General features: G+C 43.3%; 1 protein-coding gene across 1 annotated transcript in view; it reads right to left on the reverse strand.

Moving 5' to 3' along the window:
• Positions 1 to 26,185, reverse strand: part of Pkhd1 (PKHD1, fibrocystin/polyductin) — a 503,959-nt gene that overhangs the window by 207,900 nt on the left and 269,874 nt on the right. Inside the window, 2 exon segments of the mRNA XM_023712007.1 lie at positions 20,194 to 20,322; positions 24,656 to 24,724. Of these exon segments, the coding sequence (XP_023567775.1) occupies positions 20,194 to 20,322; positions 24,656 to 24,724 (198 nt within the window).

The raw sequence follows: 26,185 nt of genomic DNA on the forward strand, positions 1-26,185 counted from the left end.
ACAGGCACATGCCACCATGCCCAGTCTCAATTGCCAGCTCAGTGCACCCCGGGATCAGGGCTTTCACGGCACACCAGGGGATCGAACTCCTGGCCCCTGCATCTGCCTAACCAGACACTTTGGTTTGCTGAGTTATCTGGCTGGCCCTAAAATACTGTATCTTCTAAAGTGAGGTGTAACAGTTTGTGCTATCTTATTTATATAAAGAACAGGGATGATAAAAATAAACGTATAATCTCCTTTTTCATTTTTACAAATGTGGCCCAATATCTCTGGAAGAATATACCAAAAATATCCAGTAACATCATTTCCTAAAAATGAAGTAGGGTGACAGAAGACAGGACTGAATGGAGATTTTTAAACAATAACTTTCTAATTTGTATTTTTATTAGTATATTCTCTAAGTACATAATACAATTATATTCCTTGTGGGGAATATTAAACAGTTATGAGAGCTGGCATTGTTTCATGATACATTAACTCATTTATGACAAAGATTTCAATTTCTTAATGAAATTTGAATGTGTTACTTAGAAAAATGCAGTGAAAAATATCCAAAGAGAAAAAAATAGTAGCATGTTTCAGGCATCCCAGGTATGGAGCAAACTAGGTTTAAAAGGATTAATTTATTAGTTTTATCTTCATATTTTATCTTTTTCTATCAAAAGTAGAAATCACCAGCTTATTACAGTTTCTAATTGTTGAAAACATATAAAAATACTACTTTATACGTTGCTGATTTCCAGCCATTTGACTGACTTCTCTGTTTGAACAGCATTTTACTTGAATCTTATTTTTCTACAAAAATGTAGGATTACAAATAATTGGTAATCATTATGTTGCTAATGGTTTTGTCCTTTACTTACTGTATTTGTATTGTTCTTTTACAGTACCTGGCATCCCCATCAATAGAGATGATGGTGAGCATTTGGTTTTGGTTCTTCCCTTTAGCAGGAGTGAAATTAAATATTCACCATTAATTTATGAAGTTTCCAATGGTCTTTTTATAAGTATTAATGTAGTAAGTTAAGGAATATTTCTTCTATTTCTAGACTAATAATTGTTGTAGAAGAGGTAGATATGTATCAAACCTGCTCTGTCCTATGGTCCCAGAAGTATTTGAGAAAATAGCCTTAAAATTCACTTGATAACAACAGGCAAGCAAGCATGTTTTTGTCTTTCGATGGAAAGAAGATAAATTTAACAAACTGATTATCAATGTTTTGCCTCCAGCAGGGCATATGAATAACTGTACCCAGTCCACGAAGAAGACCACATGCCATCCTCACTAAGCAAACAAACGAATATCAGAAGCCATGAAAGGCCTTCCAAAGTATTTTTTATTTTAAAAAGGAAAAACAAAACAATACAAACAATGATACAGAATGTCAAAACAAGATCATAGAAAATTAACTATGGTTATTATATGGCATATTGTTATTTTTGAAGTAATTGCATAGATTGCAAATATAGGCATGCAAAATTGATCAATTGAAGTATAAACTGTTCCCTTCAAAGAATAGCAATTAGTAGTATAATTATCTTAGCCATTGTGTGTGTAAATATGTATATATATTTTTTTCTTTGCCCTTCCTTCTTTTCTCCTTTCCCTCACTCCTTTTGAGCAATTTCTTTCCTTTCACAATATCTATTGTGTGTTGTGGATCTTATTTACTCTTTCAGCTTCTGACACTAGATAAACAATACAATGTTTATACATGCAAGTCTGATTTATTCCACTTATAAGCATGGTCTCTAGTTGCATGTATTTACCTATAAAAGCTGTGAGTTTACCCTTCCTAATAGCTGAGTAGTATTCCATTATATAAAAATAACACATGGTGTTAACCACTCCTAGGTTGATGGACAAAAATATTGATGTAGGGTAAATAATGTAACTCTAAATCTTTGAGATACAAGATATGCCGAGTTTGTGTTCCCCAAGACCAAAAATAAATTCTAAGGAACAGCGGAGGTTAAGATTATGAAATATTTAATGAAAGAGAGAGAGAGAGAGAGAGAGAGAGAGAGAGAGAGAGAGCTGGCTCCTGAGAGACAGGAGGGGACATGAAAAATGTATTGACCTAGATCCCACTTTTCAGGGGAAGTTTTACAGAGCAAAATCACGAGGTGGGTAGGATGAGGGAAAAAACTGTGACCAACCAATAAGATTGCAAGTTTAGCCACTTAGATGACATTGCTGGGGGAGGGGGAGAAGGAGATGCAGTAACTATGGCTCCTACTTAGAAAGAACAAGGACCTCTTTAGCAAGAGATGAATTAAGGGGTCTTGGTCACCCACTGAGGTGACTGATACTACTTCATTGTTTTTCTCTCAGGGAGGCAGGGAGGCCTGGTCTTTCTGTCCTCATCTTGATGCCAGGCCTCCAGCAGAGGCACCTCTGGCCGCAGTTGTGATGTGTTTTCATCCTTTGTACCGACTTCCTGAGGGCCCAGCCTGACCAGGTGCCTTTACTTTTATCTAGCCTAACTATCTTACTAATATTATTTAAATATCCGCTTAGATTTCCCAATTCTTTGCTTTAGAGGCTTTTGTGAGATAACATGGGAAGTTTTTCCCTTCCACATCCCAAATACGCAGACAGATTTGTAGTTAGATAGCCTTAGAAATCGAAATGCTTGCCTTTGGTTAGTCCTCCTGCAGCCTGTCCTACCCGTCCTTCTAACCCTGCACTAGAAGCAGCTTTGGCTTCTCACCCTCCCTGAACTCCCCAGTAGACAACCCTCCACCGGACGCCACACGGCCTGGCCTTAAGCACTCTGGAAACTAGAACATTTCCAGTGCTCTGGCTCCCCAGAGCCAGAGAGAAAGGCCGCAGGGTGGGTGGAGGCTGGCCCTGAATCTGACAACGGGGAGAGGAAAAAGAAAATATTTTCTGGCCATTCACTGGCTCTCCATCTACTGAAAATTAAGCCTTTTACTATGAAAGTCAAAGAGTTAGCCAAGGAAAAGACTTCCAATCCTGCTGTACTGACTCAGAGCAATCTTTGCATTCCTAGGATTCAACTCTATTTGATCATTATTTATGATTCCTCCAAATGACAGATACATCTGATTTACTAAGGCTTGTCATTGGTGTCAATTGTGTTAGCTGCTAATGTTCTTTTTTCATACTATTTGTTCTAAATTTAGAATCCATTCTGTAGCCTTATGAATGAACTGCGGTGTTCTCTACAACCTCTAGGTAAGGCTTGAACTAAATCCGGCCCAGCAGAAACTGTCATCAAGGAAAGCTTTGTTTCCCAAGACCCATGTAATCTCTGCTTTCTCTTTGTCACCCACAAAGCTTTGACAAGAAGCTCACAGTCTTTGGTTCAGATTCCTTTATTTACTGATTTTTTTCATATGAACCCCATTCCTCACAGTGCTTTAGGGAAGAGACTCAGAATCCATCCTTAATGTATAAAAGCTGTGATTTCCATACAAATCGCTGCTTTCCCAGAAAAATGTAAAAACCCTTTAACTGTTTCCTTCCTTTTCTACTTGAACTACCTCGGCCAGTTCACTCAGCAGCCTGCACTCCCCCTCAGGGGCTTGATGAATGAGATAACGTAAGTGTTGGGAGCTTTCCGGATTCCTTTGCCCACAAAACAGCGTTAAATACACGCAAGTCCCAGTGCTCCCTGGCTGGTGCCCGGGAGAGCCTCGGCTTCTCCTGATTCCCTCCCCAAGACTAGGATTGCAGCCTCAGCTGCTCCCAAGTAGTAGCACTCGGCCCCTTTCTGTGGCTGCAGCAAGGATTTTCTCCTTTACACTCTTCCTTTATAGTTTTACCGAGAAAGAAAACAAACAGAAGAAACAGGTGCGCTGACACTATGCAAATTAGAAAAGGTAACCTTTGAAACTGCTTCACAGCAGACAGAAGATCGGCAAGCTGCTTGCTGGCTGGAACCACAGGAGGTGCACCGATACCTAGCTGCGAAGCCCCAGGAGGCCCAGCCTGGGAAGGCAGCAGCTCCCCAGGGAGCTCTAAGCTCCTGATTGGCGAGCAGCACCAGGCCCAGCTCCTCAGGTGCCCACGGCGGGGGGCCCTGGCTGCTCAGGTGGAAGGTGGCAGAGGACGGAGGAGACAAGCTGTGCCTCGGATCCTGAAGGGAAAGCCACCAGCAGACCTGAGGCCCCCACTGGCAACAGGAGAGTTCAGAGAGCTCCCGTAGGGGAGGCAATGAGCACAGCCTGCCTTCTGCAGCCGCAGCAGCACACCTCGGAAATCACATCGTGCTAGTAAGTCTCTGGCCGGGAGATTCTAAGTAAACTCCATGTTGACTGAGTCCCGAATCAGGTTGTGTAGCAGGCCACAAGGCCCTCCCGACAAGATCTGCACCTTCCCTTCAGTTCTGAAGGTGTTTCAGGGGCGCTAGCCGTCCCATACCTGGTCTCTGCTTGCCAAGATTCTTAGTGCGACAGTGGTGAATCCCCTTCAGACTTCCAAATGCCCTGGAAGTGCTTCAGGAGGGATGATGATTGAATAAGCGACATCTGTTCTCACGAAACATAAAAGTGACTAATAATTACAGAATATGGTATATGATAGAAATGTTCCCAAGGCATTGTGGGAACACGGGGGAGGAGAACGAAACAGAACGCAAGCACACTTTCTAGGCACGGAGATGGAGACGCTAAGTGGGATGGTAAGGGATAAAAGGGGTCCGCTGAGAGGGAGCGGTGGGGCGGAGAGGGCGAGATGGAGAAAGTTAGGGGCAAAGCGCAAGTGTAAATGCGAGGCGCGGGAGCAGCCAGCTCCATCCTGGGAGACCGTCCTATGGAATGTGTGGCACACACACACAACACATGGGAAGCCGAGGCCAGCTCACAAGGGACCCTGCAGTCCAGACAGACAAGTCTACAAAGGAAGCCCTCAAAATGTTGTGCACTGACACACAGAATGCAGGCTCAGCACAATTCAAACTTGCTCCTTTTGACAATTGGGTTTTACAGGTTTCTGTAAAGATTAACCTATTTTCAACGTAATACAAGAGAAAGCATTATTGAAGTTCAAAGTATGACCTTAGCACTGATTCCTTAATGTTGATTTTGCATTTTTATATCTTGTCGCTTAACTTTAAAAAGTGTAGAGAACATAACATTAGATAGGCTATATGCCTATGCTAGCGCGCACGTAGCCGCAGACGCTGACACGGCGCACCGACTCGAGAAGCTCAGAAGTGTGACGGACTCGGCAGGGGACGGGGTCCTCGTTCTGTAAACAGCCTGCGCCTGTGCAAGAGGAGGGCAGGGCAATGGTGTGGGCGCTACACTGTGCCCCCCAGAGTGGGGAGCCTGCTTACAATTCAAGGGAGGAACAGAGCCCCTCCCCTTCTATTGCTTTGGCTGTCTTCTGCCTCCTTGCACGGCTGCCCTCTGCCACGGGCCACCCTGCCTCGGAGCCAGCTGACTGTGGACTGAACCCTCCACAAACTGGAGGTTAAATAAACCTTTCCTTCCTTCATTTCAGGTGGTGGGTATTTGGTCTCAGAAACCAGAAAAAAACTAACCAAGATAACAGAACATGTTTTAGTCTGATGTACCTTTAATGGGAACAAGTAAACACTTTTATGATTTTGAAACTCAAACATCAGTATGCCATTCAGTGAAACAAATCACCCAAATGAATTAAAATGCAGACCAGGTAAGTCAGGCAGGCATGATCAGGTGTCCCGCCCACACCTGCGCAGTGGCAGAGCCAGCTAAGTGGGAGCTCACCTCCTTCCCAAAGCTCCCTGGCACCAATGGGAAGAACAAGGACAGCTATAGCAAGATGCTCTTGGTCTCTTTTCTAGTGTAAGAAAAGCAGTTGAATGAGTCAGAGAGGTTGAAGCAATGTATTTCTGCCCTAAGAGCCAGATCAGACACTTGTGGGGCTCGGAGGGCACTCTCCGCTCAGAAGTTCTTCCCAGGTTACTAGAACTGTGGCATGGCAGAGAGCTGCTTAGCTGGTGCAGAACAAATCTGTCCACCCCTCACCCAGGGAACTTAGAAATCAGCAGTATAGGAACCGGTCTATGTCAGAGGTATGTTTATCGATCCTCTTGCTAGAGGTGGCTTCGCTAAACCGAAATCCTAGTTATAAAAATCGTGCCTGCCTTGCGTCTTACCCACTTCCCTCTTCCATGGGTTTTAATAAGAAAAATTGTCAGCGTGATGAAGACTAGAATTACTGGTGCCTAAACCGGGGAGGACTGGAATTGCCAGCACCTAAACCACTCCTGGGCCTCTCCACATGCCCACTTCGCTGAAGCTGTGCTCCCAGGAGGGTCACAACGAGACCACACTGGTGCCGCTCATGGACTCAGATGGCAGAGATGTCTCCGCCTTTGCCCTGCGGAGCGGGTGCAGGCTTGGCAGAGTACGCAAAGCCCAGCCCCTCTGGGCAGCTTCCCCATGAAGCTCTGCAGCGACCTCCTCTCCACACCGCCACCGCCAGGCTTTGCCCACTGTGGCTGAACCAGAGAAAAGCCCCAGTGCAGCTGAGGCAGAGCAGGCTTGAGACACGCAACTGCACTGGGTGATGTCGCTGTGCGAAGAAAGAGAAGCAAATAGAGGCTTCGGGAGACCTGGGGCTGTGCGGCATTGCTGATGCAAGACGTGAGGGGAGGTGAGGACCAGGATGAAAACACGAGCAGGCTCCTGAACCCAGAGCAGCCGGACAAGCAGAATCCCGACGAAGTAATGAGCCGGAGCCTAGAGCTGCACACCAGACAGCACTTCGCTTCTCAAGGATCACGAATTTCCAAATCGCAGGAAACACCTGTCAGAAATCTGCATTCCCACCTTTCATCTCAGGCAGACGTACAACGATGTGGCCTGTCTATAAGGCCTGACCCTGCGCCACTGCCTTCACAGGCTCATTTTAGTTCCTCTCTTATGTTTATGTAGGGTCAGTGTGATAAATTCAAGAGACCAAGGAATCCAGAGGCTGAGACTTGGCTCTCTACCATGGCCAGGATTTCTGAGCTCCCGGGCGATTCTCTTTGAGCCCATTCTCAGCTCTAAATGCGAGAAAGCTATGTGGCAGGGAGCTTGCACTCTTCTCAAGGTTTACCTTTGCCTTCTTGGTACTGAGAACTCTGGTGTTCCATTGAGCGCACGATCATGTAGAAGAAAGACCACAATTCTGGGGCTGGGGAGATAGCTCAGTGGAATAAGTGCCTGCCTGGCAAGTGCAAGGTCCAGAGTTCAATCCCTGGTACCACCAAAAAAAAAGGAAGAAAGACCACAACTCCCAGCCTCCTGTGCACTCATGCAAGACCACGTGACCAAGTTTAGACCAATGAGATAAACACGGATAGTACATGAAACTTCCAAGAACAATCCCCTCTGTTCCCCTGGGCTGGGAAAGTGCCTGTGGTGGCCGGCGCTCCAACAGATACAATGAGTCACAGAGAATTTGTGAATGGAAGCAACAAACTGTAGAGCAGAAGAGAGAAGGGCAGCACCATGACATCAGGAAGCAGTGACTTTATGGAAGAGAGATATAAACTCCCGTTTGCTGGATCTTTGTTCTTCACAGAAGAGGTGATCTTATCAATAACCAGAGGGATGCACGAGTATACTTTGTACTCAAAACATTGTCCTGAAACAACGATGTGACGAGTAAGCTCTGTAGTAAGGGGGTTATATGGTAGGAGACATTTGAGGAACAGCAAGCAGGTCATCTCCCCCTAGAAGGCGCACACCTTGGATGACCATGCAAAAGGCTTCCACTTGCCTCCGCTTCCTGCACAAGGGCCCACACTTACTTCGTTTGCCTTCTCTTCCATGTGATGTGCACGAGGCCTTCGTTTCTTAGAAAACATTTTTGAGAAGTGCTGGGCAGATTTATTGCTAGTGCTTACTAGTAGTGAAATAGTTGTCTTGCACCTTACAATGTGAATTGTAATCAGTCTTGGTTCCACTCTGACCCCGATCCCCGCCCGCTCGCTTGTCGCACTCTGAATGTTTCCTGTAGCACATGCCAGGTTCACAAGTCACTAATTACTTGTCTGATTACTTTCCTGCCATCCCCACTGAGCAATAGGATGCCGGTAGCTATTGGGACTGTTTAGCTTATCATTTTTTCCTCAACAGGAGGTCACGTGTCTGGCAGATAATAAATTAGATGTCCAGTAAATAGTTGCTCAACTAAGACATGATTTCTGAACTCATAACTCAATAAGAGACATATTTTGCAAATGTCAGTTATGAAAGAAGTACAAATCAATTTTAGAGAAGAGATAATGCTTATTTCAAAGAAGGCTTCTAATTATGTCAGTTCCTTTAGCTGTGTCCACAGTCATAATGGGCATTAACTCTGCTAGTGCCTGGCATAACCCTGATGAACTGAACAAAAGATTCCTCCTCTACAGGAATACTTTTTAATACTCACAACAAATCATTAGTGACATCACCCTAAGGATAAGATTGGAGATGCATAGTGTGTTTGACATGAAAGAAAGAAAACCCCAGAAATGTCAGTGTTTGGGCTCAACTATCTGGATCAACCATCCCGGATGTCTGAGACACCTGTGGCAGCAAATTAACATTGGTCCCTCGCTGGAGTTTACCTGGGGCTGTCAAGCAGCATGGAGGCTATGGGCCTTCTCACGTGATTCCAGGTTCCTACAGCCTAAGGACCATTCTCATAAAGAACACCCCAGCAGCCAGGCAGACACCCGGCAGAAGCATCCTTGTGCAACCTCTCCTTTGAACTCTCAGGACTGCACTGCTGTCTTCTGTCAGTCAAACAAGTCACTGACCCCAGCAGATCCACAGGAGGGAAATGGGCCTTTCCCTCTCCATGGGGTACAAGCAGAATTTACAGCAGCCCTTCCTGGAGAATACCAGCCAGCCTGCCACTGAAATCATGACTGTATTCGAATTAGCAATAATTATTATTATTGAATCCTCATAAAAGCATATCATTATACCACAACTCTTACTTCATTATTTTCATAGCTGTATCAATATAGCTGGTTTCTTTTGTAATCCTAACTGCTTTATTCCACGTGTCAAAGACATTTCTCTAAGAATTGACTGAGACTTCAGCAGACTTAGAGAGTGAACCTGGACACAACAACGTTAGCAACTGCCAGGCACTGCCATACGGGCTCACCCAAAGGGCAGTCCCACCACGCCGCCTCTTTCCCCATCAGCACCTGCAATGCCTGCTCATGTGGCCACCTGCTTACCTTTAAGCCTCTGCCCATGAGAAGACTCAACAGCCCCCTCCAAGCCCCGGAGAGTAATCAACTCAAGAAATGGCAGCTATACCTAAGCCAATAAGAAGGAAATCATGAATTATTTAATTCTACATTCCAAAAATATCTGCATGGAAATCATACCATAAAGGAAAGAGAATAAGAAGTAATTCGATTAGAGCAAGGGAATAAAGCCCTGCTGCACATTAAAGCCTCTGTGGCCGTGTTCCTGCCTTGGCTCTGCTTGCCCGCTCCTCACCAGGAGGGGAAGGCACATGTGCAACCACTCAGGTCCCTTTCTGCTGGCAAAATGCTCTGCCTTCTCTAAAATATTAGTTCCACCAGACCAAGTTCTTGAAGGACTGAAACTAGGTATAATAGAAGCGTACGTGTTTAAGATGAGGAAGTATTTCATTAACCCTCAGCCAATTTGTTGCAGTACAAATCACAGGATATAGGCTTAGTATGAACTTTCAGGGAGATTTTTAGTACAGTGACCCCTGTGTCCTGGTAGGCCTCAAACTTTCCAGGTTTTACCGCTGAAAGTCCTGTGTCTGAGGAAACTACTCGGACCCAGACAAATCGGAGGAACTGGTCACTCAAGTTATTAATGATCTGAAGAGATTGGTTCCCGATGTCAACATCCCAAAAGAAACACCAACACTTCTGGATACTTCTCTCAGTGTTTGAGAAGTGGCAGAAATTCATCAGTGTGCTCTGGTGGGCAAATGCTACATGGTTTACATAATACGGACTTTACAGCTTCCAGGACTGAGCTCATTCTGGGAATCATGCATGACCCCCCCGACCTTTTCTCAAGATAATTATCATGTTGTTTTATGGCTGTGGAGCACTGTACCTCTTTAGAAAAAGATAGTGATATTGCATAGGGTGCAACCCATTCTATCTTCTGATGGAGGACCTGAATTTGCAAATTACCCAGGTCAACTGGGCTGAGCCTGCCGCATGAGCAGGTTAGTTGGGATCACTTAGCAAAGTTCTAACCAGGAAACAACCAGTGACAGCCTTGTTACCAAAAAAGAAATTTGTGCTCTCATTCCTACATAACTGTTTTTAATAATTCTAATGAAAATAATAGTGGATAATGGAAGACACGGATCCAATCCAGATGTATGAGGCTATAACAGACATGTTACATTAGATTCTGCATTTGATGTGTAGGAGGCACCTGAGTGTCCACAGTTTATTCTCAAGCAGTCTCTACATGGCCGTGCTCTTAGACCTCCTTGTCCTACTGTTAACAATCTCCTTTGTTTCTTTTCTGATACTATTTCCTGGCCCTTAGTTGAGAATTTACCCGAAGATGCTACCCTATACTTTCTTTATATCTCTCTGCAATGCTCCCAAATTTGTTCTACCTTTCTTCAATCTTGAAGGCTTCCTTAGTCAATGCTTTTGAGGATGACTGAATCTAAAAGCAGGTTCTCAATTCTTGAGCCACACCCCAAGCTCTGGCCCATACTTCCTATTAAGACGTAGGCATTTAAATATTTTAGGGGCATGAATTTAGCAAAATAGTCCAATATAGTCCATTAGTCTATAATAGTAATGAGTTATCCATAGGACTGGCAATATCAGAGGTTGTTGACCTGAGCCTTTCACAGCTCAGCGTATTAATACAGCTTAACTTTTTATACTTCGTTTTTATACTTTTCTGCTAGATGGTTAAGACCAAGATAAAGCAAGACCTATACAACAAAAAATGTAACTTTTGTATCTGATAAGGTCAGTAACATCCCCTCAGGATTTATCCTGAAGCTCTGTACCGCAGTTTGTAGATCCTTTGTCAGTGTCACCATGTGGATGAGTCACGACTATTGCTTGACCAATTTGCTCTCTGTGAAAGCCTGAGAGAATGTTTTCTCTCCATGTGACTCTCTTAGGTACACTCTACATCATCAGTCACTTTCCTCTGTGGCCCTATAATCTCCTTGATCAGAACATTTGGGCCATATCTGACAAAACTAAACAAAAAAAAGGGATACAAATGAAGGACCATTTTGTATCTGTATGTTCAAAATAAGATAGATATACAGCTACTTTCTCTTAATTCAATGAATTGAAAGATTTGTACTAAGATTGCTTGGACAGGATATCATGCCTGCATCTTGTACTATAAATAACCACTAAGAATATAACAATATGCAATGTGTTAATTATTGAAACTGTCCTACTAATCGGTTTTGAAACTATCTCATTGCTATTTGTTTCTCAATAAAATTATTTTTTAAAAAAATGGAGGCATCTGCGCATGGAATTTACTGTGTCTATACTGGAGTTATTTTCCTCCCTGGGGAGCCTGTGCCTTTCCCTGCATCTCCCATGTTTAGTTATGACCTGCTTTGGGTCACCTGCATGCAAAAGTTCTGCTCAAGCTTAGCCTCATTTTACCTCATGTGTACGACAAATTGCCAACCCTACCAGTTCTGCTTTCCTCTTAAGTTCGTAATATATTTTTCCTGAGTAAACCTGGTGCAGATACTACCACCATGAAGCTTAGGATCTGTATTATTAAGACCAAACTATACTTTAGAATCCTGATGAGATGAATGCTTAGTTCCCTTGACAAGTGTCCTACTGCAATCTACAGATAGAAATCTATAATATTTATGCATGAGAAAATCATTGCCATATCAGCAACACCACACTGACAGCAAGCAACAAGCTGTACCAGTTGCATTTTTCAGGGCTACCTGCTAGGTTATATCCAGACTGGACCCCAGATATCCAGGCAAGCCAGATCTCTGTGAGACCAAGGCGGAAGTGAAGTTGAAAATCAGTGACGCCTAACGTGAGTGCAACAAAGTAAACTTGGGTCTCTCATGGATCTCCTTCTTGGCAAAAATCTACTCCCCCCATCCTCTACCCAAATTCCAATCTGTGCCCCTGCTAAAATTCCCTGGCCCCTCCTAAAATTACAATTTATGGTACAAATCCGAATGAATTTGGACAGTGAATGTCTCTCAGGTGAGTGAAAACAAGAAACAGTTTGAGACATACACTTGATTAGAGTAAAACTCTAATTAGTTCCAGCAAGTTAACAAGCCGTAAAGAGTATAGGGCCTACTTGACTCTGCATCCCAAGAGAAGTTTCTAAGTGACTTCTAATTAGCCCAGAAATAAACACTATGATTGAGCCTAGCAGAGATTGACAAATTAGATGAGGGCAAGCGTGCTCACCTGTGTCAACATATTTTTTTATGCTTTTTCTGTCACTTATAGAAAATAAGAATTGCTGTGGTTTTAACAGTGCTATCATTTTAGTGGCAAAAATATATTTAGGTGAAAATATTTTCAATTCCATCTCCTGGATGTCCATCTGTCCAAGGAACAGGACCTTGGTCAGCTAGAGGGCCAGCGCCACGCCTTCGCGAGGCCATTAGAATCGCTCATGTCAGCAGAAATGTGCCGTGGCTCATAAGTACCACCGTATTTCTGGGTACAGTCTGAAACATGTCACAGAAAGCTTGAGTGTTGAGTGTTGCCGCTCATAAATCCTAGGAAGCAATTTGCGGTCCTCAGGGGAGAATGAGGACACTGAAATCCTCTTCTCGGTGAATGACACCAAAATCGTGTAATTTGGACTAATGATATGAACACGTGTTAGAACCCTTCACTAGTCATATAAATGCTTGCATGACCTACCTCATTAGAGTGAGATTAAACAGCCACCAAGTTTTCTATTTTCCATATATGCTTATGTTTACCTAATACAATTAAACTCATTTCAAAATAAGCAAATAAATTAGTAATTATTCAATTCATTAAGGACTCCATATTAAAAATGATTTTGCATTTAAATTACTTTAAATAGTAAATTCCTATAGCTTTTTTTTAAGATTTGATATACAAAAAGTCAACATATATTCAACATTTCAAAAGTAAACTGCCAGGGGATGGCTATAAGAATATTTGTTTCATGGAGTTGAAAATTCTGACTTCTTTGTTCTTATGGGAAGAACATAATCTTAACATCCTTGACTATAAACCAATATTCACTAAGGTCTGTCTAAGTTCCCCCTCTAAGCAACTGGCGAGAAAAGAAAAATTATGAGCCTTCTACAGATCCCCTTTGTTTTCCTTTCTTGTTGTTGTTTGTTTCATATTAGTGCTGGCTAAGGCTTCTGGGTCAAAAGTAGTCCTTGAGTCAAGTCTTTGTCCTTTCTTCTCTACCAGACTTTAAGGAACAGCTGTCCCACTCTATGTAAGGCCAAAGGAAAGTGTGACTATAGTCTCCTTGGACTTTCAATTTTTATCCCAAAATGAAAGGCTCAAGGTCCCTTCCCTCCATCTCTTCCCTCATGTCAGCAGCCCCCTCTCTTCTAGGAAGAGGTCCTGGCCTCCCTGCATGTACACCATGGATCGTGTTTGAAGCCCAAATAATGTCCATGCCTTTCTCAAAATGAGTAGTCACAAATCGGAGATTCAGCTTTGTTTGGAGAGTTGAAGAATAACGCTTCAGACAGAGAGGAAGCTGTCTAATACATTCCACTAAGCATTATAGGTAAGAAAAAGAAGGAAGCTGAGGTCCTTGGAGCAATCTGTCACCTCATGCTCTGTAATTTCTGGCTCACACAAGCCAACAGGATCCAAGTCAAGTCTGCCTCGATAGGGAAGAGGCACAAACTTAGGCCCTAAAACACCTTTGAATTCAGTCAGATGCATGTGCTCTCAATTACAGACATCCACAGACAGACATGCTCAGTGGCAGATTGAAAACAGCTGCCAATTATTTGCTTCTCCTCTCCATGAGAAACGGAGACTCCTTTCCCTGCCCCGAGCCTGGGCTGGCCCCCGTGGCCTGCGCCACAACAGGACGGGAGGCCATGACATTTGAAAGGTGCAGAGGTAGACTCCGAGGCATCAGCCCCCTCGTAGTCCTCTGAGGCCGCCTGTCCCCGATCTCCTTCGCTGAGGTCCCCCTTCCTCAAAATCCAGCCGCCACCCTGTGAGGAAGCACAAGCAGCCCCGCAGAGAAGCGTGACGAGGGGAACTCAGCCTCTTAGCCGGTTTCTCCGCATAAGCTCCAGTCAACAATGAGCGTCCGCTGCCCGCCACGTGGGCGGGTCACCTTCCAGCATGAAGGCAAGCTGAGTCTTTAAGTAATGCAACCCAGCCGCCAACTGGCTGCAGCTTGTGGACTGACTGCAAATTGTGAAAGAATTCAAACAACAACGCCAACGCAGGAACACAAAATTACGAGCAAGATACAGTATTGCTGCCAGGGTACATCTAGTGGCACGGTGCCGTGCTGCAAGTGTGGGGTCCTGAGTTCAAGTCTTGGTACAAAAAACAAAATTCATAAGAAAGTGAAGTGTGTGCTTCGCACTGTTAGGTTTCTTGGCAGTTTCTCAGGCAGCAGTGGAGATCCAACATCTACACTCAAATTATCAACATTCTAATGTCAGGCCTCATAGAAAGAACCCTAGTAATTTATTTAGTTATTTGTTATTATTATCTTATTTATTCATTCATTTATTGGGTACAGGGTCTCGCTATGCAGTTTGGACTCGTAGTGATCCTCCTGTCTCAGCCACCCCAGGGCTGGGATTGCAGGTGTGCACCACCACGCCTGGTTTTGGTGGCTGGCGCAGTATGACTGGGTTCAGTTCCAGGCCTTGCATGGCATGCGGTACCAGGGATCAAACCCAGGTCCTTGCACTTGCAAGGCAGGCACTTAGACTGCCGAACTATCTCTCCACCCAGTAATTTAAACCTATGTTTCTTGCCCTCCCATTTGTTAGTAATAGAGAAGAGCTGTTCGGTGATCTCTGCTCCATCCAAATCAAACAAAGAAAAACTTAAGACCGCTACTCCAGCTACAGGAAGAGCACCAGCGTTTATGTTTGGTTCTAATTGGTGTTGCACGCCTGAATCTCAATTTGTGTGTAAATCATCCTAAATTGGACGAAACCCCTGGAAAAAGATAAATCAAGCCAATAGTTCTATAATCACAACGTTCCTTTCCTCAAAAAATACTTTATGACCATCTCACTTGCATCACCAGTCTACTGAATGCCTTGTGATTGAAAGGAAATGCACTAAAAATTGCTGTCTTTGAACACTACCTGGCTTTCCTGAGCCACTCTGCCATTTAAAATCCCAAGTATTGAAAATCAGAACAAACAGAAAAACTCTCATAAAAGAAAAACAGTGCTCTCCCATTCATCTCTTCAAATAAGTACAGTTCAAAGTAATATAGAAAATGAAAAATGAATTCTACCACAACACACACATCAAAAAGTGCTGGAGGCTACATGACATCATATCTGTATTCTTCAAGACAGAATTCTATCACTTAGAAATATAAAACAGTTTCCTTCCATTAAGCCTGCACTGTGCAAAAAAGGTGTCATCTTGCCAAGGCTAAAGTGCCTTCAGAGGAAAGAGTGAAAGCGTCTTCCACAAATCCTCTCTGGTCATTTCAGGACAAAGCACAGAAGTGCGCCAGAGGGATGGATCGTCTTACCCGTTGACCAACCATTCCTTATGGAGATCTACGATTTGCATAGTAAGCTAGACAGAGCATGTTCCTACTATTAAAAAAATGTCTAGACTGTATCAGGCCAGACCTTGCAGTACTTAGAAGGCAAAGGTAGTCAGATATGCTTGTTTATTTCAAGCCAAGATATCATAAACTAAACCACAAGAGCAAATTCTGCATGATCACCTCAGCCCATTCCTATAACTCTGTAGAGGAAAATTTACAGCTCTTTCAAAATCCAATGTCTATAAAGACAGAACGCCTTGAAGGAAGATGGTACCATACTTAAGATAGTGATATCTTTTATTAGTACAGTAAAGTCCTATTTTTATGGAATAGGATGGGTCTGAGGTCATTCCATAAAATTGATTTCCCAGAAAATGGAAATAGGCAATTTACCCTAAGAATTTTATTGAAAAATTATGCTATTCTATTTGAATAATGATGGGAATGTTCTACACATTTCCTTTATTAATGAATTAAAATACACAAAACACCATAAAATTATATTAGAGGTTCAAAAGTATCACTTAAATCTTCTTTACCAGTCACTTTCATTTTGTAAAATCAGCAGTTCCATTAAAATCGTATTATGTAAAAATGGGTTTTTACTGTAATAATAGTTATTACCTATTTAGCTCCCAAGGATGTTGTGAAAATTAAATAATAAGCCATTGGAAAGCAAATACAAAGTGTCGCTAATACCAGGGGCCAAGGGGGCAGGCAGATGGGAGAGTAGAGGAAAAGGGCGCCCTGATGCACCACACATCACGGCTTTCGTGTGTAATTCCATTACCTCCCATGCTCCGGTGGTGGCCATGCGTGCTGATGTGTCTCATTTAACCTCCCTAATGTTGTGATATGTACTAATTACAGCCTCCCTAGTATAGATGAGGGCGGGAGCCCTTTCAGTGATTCTACACCATTGGCAAATGTCAGAGCCCTACCATGACTTCAGGCTTATCCCTTATTCACCAATGGACCCCTAGCCTCCCTTTTTGTCGCATAATCATGCCTTGACTTTTTTTTTTTTTTTTTTTTTTGTGGCACTGGGGATTGAACTCAGCCCCTCGCACTTGCCAGTTTAGCGCTTATTCTACTGAGCCAGCTCCCCGGCCCCTGTACCTTGATTTCTTGCCCCAGCCTTCAGGGTTCATTATAACTGTCCCTTCTTAATTGTGCCCCCTTCCCCTCTACTCACACCAGACAGTATGATTCTAAACACATTCTGTGTTTATTATGGCTGTTGGTTGTATTATACGTTGTATGTTTTGTTAAGCCAGGTAAATCACCAACTCTTGAGATTATAGCCGTATCTAATTTGCCTATGGCATCCAGATTGTACATACTGTTTTGTAAATATTTTTAAGTGCAATTGGAAAGGGGCTTTCATTTGAAGTATGGCCGTACTTGCTGCCAGCTGCAAAGTTGGTGCGCTTTTCACTGTATTAGATTCCTATTTACAAAGTCTCTCTAGTTTTTCCAAGAGAGTTTGATGAGATTAAATTCCTCCAGTAGAGCATCTTACAACCATACACATTCTATTGGCAGCATTTTTGTTTTTAATCCCTAGTGAAGGGAACAACATAAACGCTAAACAGAGAGGGAAAAGTTTAGCTTGTGTCTGGTTTCTGTCCACACGAGCAGGTAGACATGGCGACTTCAGAAAGAAAGAGGACATGCAAAAGAGCTCTGGCCCAAACTGATTTCCTGTTCAGCCTTCTTGACTTCTGAGTGGGTAAGACTTAAGCAAGCTCTGCAAGCTCTGCATCCAAGTTTTTCATCTGTAAAAATGTAAATGAGAACAGGATCGTCTTATAGAGTAGTTGTCTGAGTGGGAAAAGTTAACGCGGCTCCCTTGGAGGCACAGCACCCAGAACACACGAGGCCCTCAGAGGATGCTGATTGCTCCCCAGTATGAAATCTCTTCATGTTTCTTGGGAATCTGTTCCACAGATTTGCCACCACTTTCCACCAACTCATGAAGTCTTATCTGCGTATTTGTCAACCCCAAAGTTTCACTTTTGTTATCAAGTCATGGATGGCCCCCTGAGCCCCTGACGTCCACTTCCTGGGCACCCATCCTTCTGCCCAGACTCAAAGAAGACGGAAAGTGAAGGAAACACAGACAGCTTCTGCAAAGATGAAGCTCTCAGAGAGGCAAAGCCCCAAGTGGAGGAAATAAAGATGCTGCCTAACGGCCCATCAGAGGAGGTCAAAATACCAGCTAAGATTTGTCAGAGGTCAGAAGGCACAGCAGAGCAGTGCCTGCCTAGAATACAAACCTAAGCAGCGCGATGGATTCCAGCGCTGCCAACAGCAGGCAACGTCCCCAGAGTAGGAGACAGCGACTGCAGAGCGAAGATCCCGTCCCACACACGAACATCTCCTCACTCATTTACCTTTCCACATGAGGAGCAAAACTCACACATAGGAAGTGGGTATGTTTGACGTCTTCATTTCCCTTGCCACACAAACCCCAAAGGGCAAACTGACTAGAAGATGCCTTCTATAACTAATGTCCATTGTCACACACACCCCTGCCTCCAATCTCTGCCCTGCAGGACAGGTTTATGCTATTTAAGGACAGCTTTGTGGAGAGCTCAGACCCTGTGCTTTGAGCAAATCATGAACAGAGGAGTACAGGACACTGGAGACTGTCCCCAGGACAAGGGACATGTGACAGATCCTGTCTTGCACAATGCAAAGCAAGATGGCTGAGATTGCTCCTCAGCATAAAAGCCCCAAAGGGTACCAGAAGCTTGGCAACCTTCAAAAGCTTTTGTTCCTTCCTGTGTAGGGTACGGGAAACAGATTGCTCAGTGGAAAACACCATAGCCCAGGGCAAATCCAATAGCGAGATTTATCAAAGAGATGGCAGAGACAGAACAGATTTTTCTTTTCCGCATAGGAATGACTCATGAACTAGTTCATGCAAAACGTTACATCCTCCACTGAAGAGGGCCAGACAATGGGAAAGTTAGATGATAATAGTAATTCAAGGTTTGGGGGGCAGCCTGTACCTCTCTCCTGTTCAGACCAAGTTCCAGAAAGAGGCCAGTGTGATTTTGTTTTATTTGGGCTCCATCCTGCCTTTGCAAAGAAAGCAAACACTGTAACTACTCTTCTCATTGTACTTCCTTTGGTCCTTTAAGAAAGGAAATGTGCTTTTTTGCTGAATCATAAGGACTTGGATTCAAACTGTTTGGGTCCAAATCATGACTCTGCTGAGTTAAAAGCTCTGTGACCCTGGAGGAGCTACCTAACTGCCGTGGGCCTGTTTCTCTGTCTGTACACATGAAGGTAGCAGTACTACTGACGTCAGGGTGTTATTTCAAGGAATAAATCAGCACACAAAGAACAATTCCCGGCATGGGATTCATGCACAGTAAATGTCTGATGTCATGATTACTACATCACGGCTGGCCAAGGGAGATGCCGACCCTTCCCTTAAGGGGTACCAAGTAAACCACAGGAGTTTGGAACTCGGGAGGAACTATAATTATTCTACAAAAAATGTTCTCATCTCAGGCCAGTGAAATTTTTTGGAGACTTTTATGAAATCACTATTAAGTAAAAAGAGTATTTTAAGTATGGGTATTTGTTTGTGTGTAGCTTAAGAATTGTCTTTCTTAGGGCCGGCCTGATAGCTCAGAGGACTAAAGTGCCTGCTTAGGCAGAACATAGCGGCCTGGGTTCAATTCCTGGCCTGCCGAGCTGGCCCCACCCCCGGCGTGCAGAGATGGTGATTGAGACTAGGCATGGTGGTGCGCACCTGTAATGCCAGCGCTTGGGAGGCTGAAAACAGGAGGATCACTACAAGTCCAATCTATGCAGTGAGACCCTGTAGTCCCTGTAGACCCCGTAGACCCTGTACTAAATACAGAAGAAAACAAAAAGAAAAAAAGAAAAGAATTATCCTTCTTCCGTACTGTGATGGCCAACCTTTTAGGGCTTTCAGTGATGCAAACAGCCTCTGTGGCACTCGGGCCATAGGGTTTCCACCACTGTTATACATTGCCTTTCCAGGAGGTGATTCTAGACACGTGGATGGATATATAGGAAGATGATTTGCTACCTCATTTCTCTAGGATTTTGATAAATTATGGTAACAGACAGTTTTCCATTTATCCCAGTCCTGTACATAAAACTTCACAAAAGCAGAAAATAAACATGTATGAATTATTTTCTTCCTTGTCATTGGGGTTCTTTTGACCCATGAGGAACATTATCCAGTTGGTAGTTATTTGATCTCCTTTTAGGACAACACTGTTTCACTTTTAATAAGTGTAGGTGGACTATTTGTTCTGGATTTCATTGAGCCATGAAGTTCTCCTCCTATGTTAGTCTCTAAAACAGGGTCACGATGAGTAAGTGTCACATTATGTTTATTCTCTTTGTGTGTGTACGACATAAACAAAATATAACCTCCAATCAGCTTGGGCCTGGTCCGGGCCGCCTGTGATTAACCCCATCCGTGGTTATACTCACTGGGGAGAATCAGGACGTCCTCGCCAGGGCCTGGGATGGTGCGGCTGTGTCCTCCCCAGCCTTCCTCGACGCCCTGCCACGTTTCAGGGAGGGACCATTTCAAAGCTGATGCAGGTGCAGAGGTGGAAGCTAGGAAATAAAGAACAACAGGGCTCATGTTGATAATTTTCAAACTCTATTCTTATTTTAGGAAGCAAGTGCTTTTCTTCCCCTCAAATAGATACTTTTTAATATTATATAAGATTTCATAAAATATAGGTATCAGCCAGAAAGCAAATAATTATCCAACCCTTAGATACCTCCACTTCTGGGAAAAGGGCCTTTTGATATGTTTAAACACTTGTGTTTTGTTTTATTATAAACAGTACATAGGCCTATGATGGATTATTTGGAGAATGTATGAAAAGAACGTAATAATTTCCTGCAATCTTCCACATAGTGATAACTGCTGGCAAACTCACTTGCATTCCCTTCTAGAATTTTTCCATCTATGTACTTGTGATTATACCATGTCCAGTTCTTTTTCTTCCTTTCAGAAAGAATAAAATTTTTTTAAAAAATACAGCATTTCATAAAACAAGATGATAGCAATTCAAAAATTATTATTACATTATATATTGCTATCTTTAAAGTAGTTGTTCATATCCAACTACTTTAAAGATAGCAATATATAATTATCTATCTTTAAAGTAGTTGTTCAGATCCACAAATATAACATGTAAAATTGGTCAAAAAATTAAGCATTAGCTATTCCTTTCAATAAACCAATAGACTTATAAAAGCCAGTGTGGTGGCAAGTGGATAAGTTTATCTTTCTCTATAGCTGAGTAATATTCCATTGTAGAAAAACACCACATCTTTTTATCCATCCCTCAGTTGACAGGCATTTGGGTTGGCTCCAGGATGTAGCGATGACAGATTGTGCTGCTGTAAACATGGGTGCATACATATCAATGTGGTGTGCAGTTTTCAGTTCTTCTGGAAAAATACCCAGGCAGGGAATAGCTGGGTTGAATGAGATCTGCAAGCCTAGTTTTTGAGGACTCTCCACAATATCCAGTTCTTATGCTTGCAGCTCCCTGTGATTTTGCATAGCTTCGCCATTTTTCCTATGCATTTTCTAAAACCATTAAACTCACTGTAAAGACAATCTGAGCGACTTAATAATGAATGGCCTATCATATTAAAAATCTGTAATTTCCTTAACCTCTGATGTTTGACACGTAGGCTCTGCCATAATGTACCTAGAAGTTGCCCTTTAATCTCCGTGGATGACTGATAATTCCAAGGATCATTAGGTACACGCAGAGAGTGCCTGCTGCACGAACCACAGGGAGCACTCAGCTGTTCTAACAGCCCAGACCCCAGGGACGTGGTCTGGAGCCCAACACACAGACAGGACGTAGACTGCGGCCAAATGCAAAGCATGAGCTGCATAATGAGCACAGGGTAAGCTGTACCATGGAAGTACGGCAATGCCTGGAGAAAGCCTACAGAAAAGCTTAGGAATGTTTCATCAACAATACCGTGGTAGCTTCCTAAGTTTTCTTCCAATTTTGCTTTCTTCTTAATATAAACGTTCAAACAGGGATAGAATGAGGGTACTTGTTGGGGTGGCCAGCCAGGGTGTTCCAAGTGCCCCATTGCCAAACCTCAGACACCCATGGTTACTTACACTTTGTATCAGAGATGGTAGAAACATCCCTCATTTTTGCCATCTTCATTCTCATTTTCAGGAAGCCCTGGCTATTTTTAATCTAATAAATTGAACTGTAAGTGGTTATTTCAATGAGGGAAGCATCCTGTACAATCCTGCTTCCCGTGTTTGCATCTTTTATTACAGTAACTTATTTCTACACAGCTAATAGTAGGCTTCGAAATGACTATTACTGACAATGAAAGTTAGTGAAAGACAAAAAAGCTATTAAGGAGGAAAGAAGAATCTATCAGAAATATGTGGTTCACCTTTTCTTGATGTCTAAGAAACAAGGCAACTCCACAGAGAAGGAACCTAGTTGACAGCAACGTTCTGATAAGTCAAGAAATTCAAAGCAACTGTTAAATTTGGCCATTAGGCCAGGGATGAACAGACTGAGCGTCCCTGCCCTCAGGGAGTGTTTTAGGTGGGAGCACCTTACAGTGCACTGTAAGTAGAGGTGAGGAGTACAGTAGAGGTGAGGACTGGAAACAGCCGGCTCCAATCTCCCACACATCTCCTTGGACAGCTCCAAGATAGGAGACTGTCAACCTTTGGTCTGTCTTCCCAATCACTGGATCAACTTGTCTTGAAGCTGAAGTACATGAATTTTACTCGGGACCAGCATCCGTGATGGAGCCGCCCCATGCTGCTCTAGGAAAAGCCATTACTCAACGGAAGGCAAACGTGGATGGGGGCTTGCGCTGGGAACACAAGCTACACATCACCCTCCATGTCTTCCCCGTTCGTCGGCTCCACATTTGTAACCCACCAGGCACGGGCCAGTCTTTTGAGAAGTCTACAGAAGGAGTGATAGCGTACTAAATTACTCCATAATTTCTTGTGTTTTGGAACACTTTTCTATCCCAAACTACAGAAGATCAGAATACTGGAAATAGATTTTATTTTAACTCATAGATTAATAAATGCCCCCAAGTAATTTAAACGAATTAGAGGCTACATGGGATAGTAGAAAGAACACCAGAGTGGAAGTTGGGACATGTGAGCTCTTACTACATTCAGCCAGGAACTACTGACATGTCTATGCAAATGATTCAGCCAGGAACTACTGATATGTCTATGTAAATGGCTTTAATCTCTTGGCATCTGGGACTGAATATGGAAAATAAAGCAAGTTAAAGGGGAAGCCCAGTAAGGTCTCATCCCTGGTTAAAGTTTACCACTCGAAGGAGCATCAGCTCTGTGTTTGCTCAACATACAGTAATTAGCTGAAGAAGTAAAGCAAAGCCCAGCTTCATGGGCTCCTGGGGGTCTCTGGTTGTGGGCCACTGTATTGTGGGTCCAGCGAGTGCTGGACACAGAACTCTCTGCAGTAGGTGCTGAGTGACAAGCCACCCCGACATGGGCTGGTTGAACCAGGAATGGCCATCCAGAGCTCTTCCATCGTTCACTAAGTGGGCTGACACAAGACCTTGTCCAAAAGCTTTGTCCTCAACACAATCAATATTGTGTGGTTTCTGTTAAATTAACAACCTAAATTACAAATAAAGAGCAAAATAAAACTGAATAATAGAAAGCAGTGAGACAGATGTGTCTCAGATGGAAAGGAGATTATGAGATGCAAGGGGGTAGCCCGAGGGAAAGGGGTGAGAAACGGGATTAAAGTGTGTCAGGTGTATGCACTGACTCCACACACTGCACACTGCAAACGTGCACCAGTAGACATTTTTTAGAAAGAAATATGGGCCCAATCCACCCACTGTCATAGAGAATCTGAATGTAGGACTTTGGAGAAGAGAGAATTAAAGGATGTTTCTTCCTTGTTAATAACTAGTAAATAATTTTTAACATCTTCAAGAGACAATAGACCCCATGTAGCCAAAGACCACTCCCCCTTGCCCACTGTGGGATCTCCGATCAGCTACACAGAGCCTTGTATTAACACAGCCCTGAGGGAGAAAGAGGGATTAAAGGCCGAAGCCATGAGAATGAAGTGCGCTGGGAGCTCAGGATCTGCTAGGACACAGCCTTGGCCTGCTTTGTTCCTGTTATGGTAACCAAGAGCAGAAGCCATTGGTTCTTCTAGCTTAAGGCTGTACCCAGTACTTTCACACCTTTTATTTATCATGTGGAAGAATCATTAGATAACTTTCTAGTTATCAGTGTCTCTGCTCTGACCAAACACAAAAATAATGCTGAAAATCACAGAAGAACTCGGCTCTTGAGAAGACGTAGCCCTCCCAAGAGCTACTCCAGACAGACAAAGCAAACAGTAGCATACGTTAGGAAACAGTTGCAAGATGTTTGCTCTTCGAGAGTTCTGTCTTCTTTGGGGTTTTTTGTTTGTTTTTGTTGTTGTTTTGGGGGTTTTTTGGAGTTAGAAAGGTTTCGCAGAGCCATCTGACTTTTGGCAAGGATTTATTTAATACCGATTTCCTGACATTACCAGGAACAATTAAAGTTTAGAGATTCCCTGGATTTCCTTGTGTGTTTGGAGTGGGTCTAATGGCCCATCTGCAGCTCCGCCGTCCCCTGCGCACATATGCTCCATAATTTATGAATGTGCTTATTTACGTGTTTCAATTCTTACTTTCCGTTGTTTTGAAAAATAACTGCTCCCTTATATCTTTCTCTGACATATATTTTAATCGTGGGGCATAACAAGACAAGAGTTGGCAGGCGCAGGAGCGGAGCTGACACTTGCCTGCCTAGAGCAAATACCAGGACTAGATGCGCTGTAACTTCCAGGGGACCCTCCGCGGGCCCCGCCCCACCCTGGCTCCTGCTTTGGGAACCAATACTCACCAGCGGTAGTTGGGGGCGCCGCACCTTCCTCCACCAGGAGAAACACGTGAACTTGCTCTTCCCCTGCAACTGAACACAAAAGTCTACAGCGTGAGGGTGACCAAAGATCATCTGTAGGCCAGTGATGTACGCCCGTGGAAAAGACTCACTAACTGTTCACAATGAGAGAGAGCTCTCCTTTAATTTAACTATTAATTTCTACTATTTGATGTGTACTGCTTTTACCTAATAAATGTCATTGCGGTACTCTTTACCATAACTGCCGCATAAATACCCAGGGAGGGAAGCGTCTGGCCATGCGCGCCCCGGAGGCCAGCGGCGTCTGGGAGGCCGCCCTTCACATCCAATTCCTCCCGGTCATTTGCTAAACTCAAGTCTGAGAATTCTTGTGTCTTTCGCCAGTGAAGTTCAGATCACCCATGAAATGTATTTTCTTTACCTTTATCCAAACAAATTGTCCTTTTAATGAAGGTTCGCCCTACCCGCCTTCCTCCTCCCATCTTCCAAAGCAACTGAGCACATTTAAAAGACCTGGGGTTCATTAATTTTAAGTGTTCAATAAATTAGTGGAAATAATCAAAAGCCCTGATTCTTTCTGATAATGACAATTTGATGTCAGTATAAACCAGTAGATTAAGCCGGGAACATATGCTTCTTTTCCAAGAGAGGCTGCTATAATTAAATAGTGAACACATCTACAAGGTGCTCTCACGCCTGATTAATTAGTAATCAGGTGCGTGAACTTCATTTTTCCAGTAACACCTTGTCTCTCATTGGTTAATTACCTTTCTGCCTTATCAGGTGTCCCGAAGTCAGTGCCCCCAGCCCCAAGAGCCTGCAGCTGCCCCAGGCTGTGCCCTCCAGCCCTCGGGCTTTGCTTTCCTAGGACCCTAAAACCTTTCTTCCATCACACAATGGGAGAGATCCAAATCATTCTTTTTAACTGCCGCACATAAATTTCTAAACACTATGAAGAAAATAGCAACTGAAGAATTCCATAAGCAATCTCTGCAATTCTCTCATTTTAATAATTTTATCACTTCTTAATGCTTACGAAATGGGTGTGGTACACACGACTTGTAATCCCAGCACTCGGGTGGTGGAGGCAGAAAGTTCTCCAGGCGTTCAAGGCCTGCCAGAATGACATAGCAGGACCCTGAAGCAACGTAAATGTATGTAAATATATATACACATTTTTCCTTATTCTTTCTCTTTATACTGTCACATCTTCATACATTACTAGATACGGGGTAACATGTTCTTCCTCTTGATATACTGCACCCATTTTCCAACTTCAAAAAGTAATAATAATAGTAATGTCACCAGCCAATCATCTCTTTTTCCTAACAAAATCTGGTTCAACCACTTGTCTATACTGCATTCTCTAAAGTTAAAAAGCACTTCAAGTGCTGTACTACGACAAGTACTTCAAATGCCATACTGCGACATCTACTCCGAGTTTGTTTTAAATTCAGTAACTATTGAGTAGCACCCATTAACATAATGAGACCCTGCTCTAAAGATATCTTT

Source organism: Octodon degus, unplaced genomic scaffold, assembly GCF_000260255.1.
Source record: "Octodon degus isolate 3935 unplaced genomic scaffold, OctDeg1.0 scaffold00022, whole genome shotgun sequence".
Taxonomy (NCBI): Eukaryota; Metazoa; Chordata; class Mammalia; order Rodentia; family Octodontidae; genus Octodon; species Octodon degus.